Here is a 7500-nt window from a genome sequence, read left to right on the forward strand (position 1 = left end):
AACCCCTAACCCCTAAACCCTAAACCTAAACCTAAACCAAAACCAAAACCAAACAAAAAAAAACAAAGTGGAGAACTCTCTCAACTCTCAAGCTTTTCCACCCCTCCGCCAACTTCAAGGAATGGTGGCAGGTCGGTCGCCAGACCCTTCAAACCACCCCCTGCTGACATCATCATCCCTCCCAATGATGTCGACACCATCTACAAGCCTTCTATTGCAGCAGGAGGCAAGCCTCTAGTAATCCCACTGAACCGTGACCCTGTGGTCTACAAGGATCGGCCCGCTGCCATCTTCTATGAGGATAAAATCTGTACTCTTGCAAAGCCATTCTCGCTCTACCTGGTGGGTAAATTTACGTGTATGCCGAAGTTACAGGAAGTCAAACCTGCCTTCAAAGGGATCGGTCTCTTAGGGGCCTACGAAATCAAATGGTTGGACTATAAACATGTCATTATTCATCTCTCCAACGACCAGGATTGTAACCGAATCTGGACAAGACAACAGTGGTTCATTGCTGGCCAGAAAATCAGGATCTTCAAGTGGCCACTGGAGTTTGAAGCGAAAACAGAATCACCAATAGTACCTGTGTGGATTTCCTTCCCGAACCTAAAAGCTCACCTATATGAAAAATTCGCCTTGCTACTGATTGTAAAAACGATTGGGAAACCACTTTTCGTGGATAATGCGACTACTAAAGGATCTCGGCCAAGCATGGCTCGAGTCTGTGTGGAATACGATTGCAGGAAATTGCCTATAGATCAAGTTTGGATTGTAACTCAAAAAAGGAATACAGGTATAGTTACTAATGGCTATGCGCAAAAGGTTGAGTTCTCTCATATGCCAAACTACTGGGACCATTGTTGCCATGTTGGGCACAATGAAACCAATTGTTTGGTCCTAGGGAACAATTCTAAGTCATTGGGTTCCATGAAGCCACAGCTGAAGGGACAACCAAAACCAATTCTCAATGTGTCGAAGACTCAGACTCGAGAAAAGATAGATGAGGAAAGAGAAGACAAAGCGAAAGGAATAATGGTTGAAGACATTCAGCCTGCAACAAAACAGACAGATATGTCGAAACAGAGCATCTGGAGAGTGGTCAGTAAAGTCGGAAAGAGTGGGGCAAAAGATTTAACCGAGAATGAAATAGACGTTGAAAATAGAGATGCCGACTCAGTTATTCCAGTTTCGAACAGATTTCAGAAGATAATGGAAGTTGACAATCATGAAGACACAACGAACAGCAACCTCGAAACAGTGAACAAATGAGAGCAGAACAACGGGCATCCAAAAGCGTCGAAAAATGGTAAAGGTGACCGAAAAGGAGCAAAACTGGAAACGATGTCTGCCCATCGTCCCGAGGGAGCAGCACGGGTTGCTGACTTTTTTGAGAAGTTGCAGATAGAGGGCAGCAATACGCAGAACTTCTTGCATGAAAATAGAATGCATGGGCAAAAAGGAATTATCGCGGGAGAAAGGATGTAGACATTACATGCAACAGGCAGTTCTGACTTGGAAAAAAAAGAGCTGACAATGCATGAAAGAGGAGGCTGTTCATGGGTCCCAGTTTTAAATGAAGACAGGACTTTGTTGCAAGAATTACCTCAAAGGGATACACAAAAGATTTCAAAAAATCTTTCTTTAAAACCTTCAGCGTGGGAAAAAAATGCAGGAGTGCAGCATGAGAGTACGACAAATGGCCGAAATAATAAAAATAGAAAAAGTCAAAGAATGCAGGATTTAGGGGGAGCAGACCCTAATCTGCATGAAATGGGTAAATAGTGCCCAGAAAAGATCCCTTCAGACCAAGAGCCATTAGCCATCGTGCCTACGCCTGGTGATGTTGATGGCACAATGCTTCTAGCTGTGAGAAGGAAAGACACTACTCTTTTGTACTCTCTACAGAACCAGCGAGCCTAAGGAAACACAATCGCGGGGGCAAGGGAAAGGGTGATAACACCGCTTGATGGGACATTGATGCAGGTTTCCATGTAAAATAATGCAGATGACAAGAATAAAAAATTTTTAACCCACCCTTTGGTGAGGCAAACGGGTATATTGCATAAGGAAAGTCTACAAATGTCAGAGATTGGGGCGGGAGCTCAGAATGAGATAATCGACAGGAGTGCAGTTGTCATCTCAGCTTCGGTTGATAGCATTAGGATTTGACAATGATCAAAATAATGCTGGAAATGACCAGCTTATCACGGTTCGAAAGCCCATACTGAGGAAGAAAGCCAAGCCAGCTTTGGTTAATTTAGTCTCGGTGATGAATGTTGAAGATGCTGAGGTTTTATTGGAACAAGCGGATCCCACTACAGCATGTAAAAGAGCAGAAAGGGAGAGATACCAGCTACTAAACAAACAAACAATGGAAGTCGAGGGAAGCAGAGATGATTTTTCATGTTCCGAGCCAAGTACCTACATGCTTAACATGGAAACTGACTCTGTTCCTTCCAATGCAGTTATACGCAGTTACCCACAACAGGAAAAAAGATCGGTTGGCCACGTAGACTCCCCCATGCAGTCCCATGCAACACCCGAAAGCCAAAACTTAAACACCCATCCACGCGTCCTCCGTAGAAGAAAGTCAGACAACTCACTCTGCTCATCAGATAATTGGAACTCCTTGAATGCATCGAAACTCGTAGAGGTAAAAGATGGAGCAACAACAGCTGAATCCATCTCACAGATTCTTTCTCTCCATACTTATCCATGATAAACTGTCTGCTATGGAATGTTCGCGACGTTGCTGGTGCAGTAGTTCAACGAAGGCTAAAAAATTAAAATTGATGCATAACATCAAGTTGTTGGTAGTCTTAGAGCCTATGGTGAATATCAGTAAAATAAATTACATCAAACGAAGACTGGGTTTTGATACTGTTCATGCAAACTGCTCCCATAAAATATGGTTGTTCTGTTCTAATGAAATAAGCTGTGAAGTTGTGACGGACCAGACTCAATGCCTTCACGTGAAACTGTCTCTTCCATGGCTTTCCCGTCCAGTCTTTACTTTTTTTGTTTACGCTAAGTGTACCAGGATTGAGAGAAGGTAACTATGGAGTAGTCTGTGAATAATTTCTGATGGCATGCAGGCACCATGGCTTGTGGGAGGAGATTTTAACTCCATAGTGAGCTGTGATGAACGGTTAAATGGAGCCATTCCCCATGATGGATCTATGGAAGATCTCTCCTCCACGTTGCTAGATTGTGGGCTTTTGGATATAGGTTTTAAAGGAAATTCTTTTACTTGGACCAATAACCGAATGTTTCAAAGGCTTGACAGAGTGGTATACAACCATGAATGGGCGAAATTCTTATCCTCCACAAGGGTCCAGCATCTTAACTGAGATGGGTCAGATCATTGCCCATTTCTCATTTCCTGCTCGAACCCAAATCAGAGGGGTCCTGCTACATTTAGATTTTTACATGCTTGGACAAAACATCATGATTTTCTCTCTTTCGTAGAAAAAAGTTGGAACACTCATATTCATGCAGAAGGATTGACGGCTTTTTGGACCAAACAGCAGCGGCTAAAGAGAGATTTAAAGTGGTGGAATAAGCATATTTTTTGAGATATTTTTGAAACCCTCCGATTGGCAGAAGCTGAAGCTGAACAAAGAAAATTGAATTTCCAACAGAATCCCTCAGCAGCTAATAGAGATTTGATGCATAAAGCTTATGCAAAACTTAACCGACAGTTAAGTATTGAAGAACTTTTTTGGCAACAAAAGTCGGGTGTCAAATGGTTAGTAGAGGGGGAACGCAACACCAAATTTTTTCATATGAGGATGCGTAAACAGAGAATGAGAAGTCATATCTTCCGGATTCAAGATCAGGAGGGGAATGTGCTCGATGAACCTCACTTAATCCAAAATTCAGGTGTTGATTTCTTTCAAAACTTGTTGAAGGCAGAGCAATGTGATATCTCCAGGTTTGATCCTTCTATTACTACCCGAATTATCTCCGCCACTGATAATGAATTCTTGTGTGCAACCCCATCGTTACAGGAAGTGAAAGAGGCAGTCTTTAACATTAATAGAGATAGTGTTGCTGGGCTCGACGGTTTCTCATCCTTGTTTTACCAACACTGCTAGGACATAATCAAGCGAGATCTTTTAGAAGCAGTGCTTGATTTCTTCAAGGGGACCCCGCTACCACGTGGCATTACCTTCACAACGCTAGTCTTGTTGCCCAAAAAGCAGAATGCCAGCCAATGGAGTGAATTTCACCCCATTAGTTTATGCACTGTCTTAAACAAGATAGTAACTAAACTTTTGGCCAACCGGCTATCCAAAATTCTTCCATCCATCATCTCAGAAAATCAAAGTGGCTTCGTTAATGGAAGGCTTATAAGTGACAATATCTTGCTTGCACAGGAGCTGATTGGTAAGATTAATGCAAGATCAAGGGGAGGAAATGTGGTTCTAAAACTTGATATGGCTAAAGCTTATGATCGTCTGAATTGGGATTTTCTTTATCTTATGATGGAGCATTTTGGTTTTAATGCACTTTGGATAAGCATGATTAAGGCCTGCATTTCCAACTATTGGTTTTCACTTCTCATCAATGGATCCTTAGTGGGCTACTTCAAATCAGAGAGAGGACTAAGATAGGGCGATTCTATTTCCCCTTCGCTTTTTACCTTGGCTGCAGAATATTTGTCAAGGGGACTCAATCAATTATTCAGCCGCTACATTTCCTTACATTATTTATCTGGATGTTCCATGCTTATTAGTCACCTTGCCTTTGTCGATGATATTGTGATTTTTACTAATGGTTGCCACTCAGCCTTGCAGAAGATCTTGGCTTTCTTACAAGAATATGAACAAGTATCGGGGCAGCAAGTTAATCATCAGAAAAGTTGCTTCATCACGGCCAATGGATGTCCATTATCGAGGAGGCAAATAAAAGCTCATGCTACGGGTTTCCAACACAAAACACTTCCTGTCACCTACCTTGGAGCGCCACTACATAAAAGACCCAAAAAGGTATTCCTTTTCGATTCCTTAATCTCTAAAATTTGTGATTGTATTTCAGGATGGGAGAACAAGGTCTTATCACTTAGGGGTCGAATAACGCTTCTGAGAAGTGTTCTTTCTTCATTGTCAATGTACTTGTTGCAAGTTCTCAAACCACCAGCAATAGTGATCGAGAAAATAGAAAGGCTTTTTAATAGCTTTCTATGGGGTGACTCCAACGAAGGGAAAATGATGCACTGGGCAGCTTGGAATAAAATCACTTTTCCAAGTTCGGAAGGGGGACTTGATATTCGGAATCTGAAAAATGTGTTTGATGCTTTCACTTTGAAATTATGGTGGAGATTCTATACATGTGATAGCTTATGGACCCATTTTTTGAAAACAAAGTATTGCCTTGGCCGAATCCCCCAATACGTGCAACCGAAGTTACACGACTCCTCTATATGGAAACGGATGATAGGAGGTCGGGATGTGGCAATTCAGAATATTCGATGGAAGATAGGTAAAGGGGAGCTTTTTTTCTAGCATGATTGTTGGATGGGAGACCAACCTCTGGTAATCTCGTTCCCTTCCTTTCGTAATGATATGTCCTCTGTTCACAAATTCTACAAGGGTGATAGTGGGGATGTGGATAAATTGAGATTATTTCTCCCCGTGAATTTGATCGATGAGATACTACTAATTCCTTTTGATCGAACACAGCAGGATGTAGCGTACTGGACACTAACACCTAATGGGGAATTTTCTACATGGAGTGCTTGGGAGACAATAAGGCAGCGGCAATCTCATAATACCTTGGGTTCTCTCATTTGGCATAGAAGTATCCCTTTATCTATTTCCTTGTTCATATAGAGAGCTTTAAACAATTGGATTCCGGTTGAGCTTCGCATGAAGGAAAAAGGTATTCACTTGGCTTCTCAATGTGTATGCTGCAACTCTGAGGAGTCATTGATGCATGTTCTATGGGGAAATTCGGCAGCGAAACAGGTTTGGGCTTTCTTTGCAGAATTTTTTCAAATCTATGTTTTGAACCCCCAACATGTTTCGCAAATCTTATGGGCATGGTTTTATTCTGGTGACTATGTTAAAAAGGGCTACATTCGTACTCTGCTCCCAATTTTTATTTGTTGGTTCTTATGGTTAGAAAGAAATGATGCAAAGCATAGACACTCAAGATTGTTCTCAGACCGAGTTGTATGGAGAATTATGAAGCTATTAAGACAACTCCAAGATGGCTCCCTATTACAACAATGGTAATGGAAAGGTGACACAGATATAGCAGCCATGTGGAGATATAATTTCCAATTGAAACAACGAGCACCTCCTCAAATTGTTTACTGGAGGAAACCATTCACAGGCGAATACAAGTTGAACGTGGGTGGCAGCTCTCGAAATGGTCAGCACGTAGCTAGTGGTGGAGTGCTTCGTGACCATACAGGTAAGCTGATTTTTGGCTTCTCAGAGAATATCGGCATTTATAATTCCTTGCAGGCAGAGCTTCGTGCATTACATAGAGGGCTTCTTTTGTGTAAAGATTGTCACATAGAGAAACTATGGATTGAAATGGATGCTCTGGCAGTGATTCAATTAATTCCACATTCCCAAAAAGGCTCTCATGATATCAGATATCTGTTGGAATCTATAAGGAAGTGCCTGAACAGCATTTCCTATCGAATTTTGCACATCTTTCGAGAAGGCAACCAAACAGCAGATTTCCTGTCAAACGAAGGACACAATCATCAAAACTTGCGTGTTTTCACTGAAGCTCAAGGTAAGTTACATGGTATGCTGAAGTTAGACAGACTTAATTTGCCATATGTTCGATTTTAATAATTCTAAAGGAGTAGCACTCTTAATTTCTTTGCTCTTATTTTGTTATTCACATAGAATTTCTGTAATATGGAAGTGTTTCAATTTTATGACTATAGTGAAACATATTGTCATAAAATGGAACACTCCATTCTAGGTGCTTTCCTTATTTAAAATTTCTGTTTTAAATTTTATCCAAGTTTGATATCTCAATGTAATAGTAATGAATACCTATTTTATAGTAGCATCAAAAGTTATGCACGTAAAATGGGTTTCTTACTCTAGGTTCTTCTTCGACGATTTTCTATGATCATGTAACTTGGAGGTACGGTTTTATGCCCCCCTCCTTTGTACTTTTATTTCGTAATTAATAAAATTTAACAGGGTAATTGGGCCCTGCGTGAACTTTCAGCATAAAAAAAAAAACCCTAAACCCTAAACCTTAAACCCTAAATCCTGACCCCAAAACCCTAAACCCTGACCCCAAAACCCTAAACCTTGGCCCCGAACCCTGACCCCGAAACCCTAACCCCTAAACCCTGATCCCTGACCCTTGAACACTAAACCCTAACCCTAACCCCTAACCCTGACCCCTAACCCCTAAACCCCTAACCCTAAAACCCCTAACCCTAAACCCTAAACCCCTAACCCTAAACCCTAAACCCTAAATAATTAAAGAAATTGAAAATTCTTTATAAACATAAAAAAT

At 41.3% G+C, this 7500-nt stretch overlaps 1 protein-coding gene across 1 annotated transcript; it reads left to right on the plus strand.

The window, feature by feature from the left end:
- LOC18585698 lies at nt 361–1269 on the plus strand. The gene has a single exon (XM_018128734.1). The coding sequence runs from the start codon at nt 361–363 to the stop codon at nt 1267–1269; it is 909 nt and encodes a 302-aa protein (XP_017984223.1).

The sequence above is a fragment of the Theobroma cacao genome, chromosome 10 (genome assembly GCF_000208745.1).
Source record: "Theobroma cacao cultivar B97-61/B2 chromosome 10, Criollo_cocoa_genome_V2, whole genome shotgun sequence".
Taxonomy (NCBI): Eukaryota; Viridiplantae; Streptophyta; class Magnoliopsida; order Malvales; family Malvaceae; genus Theobroma; species Theobroma cacao.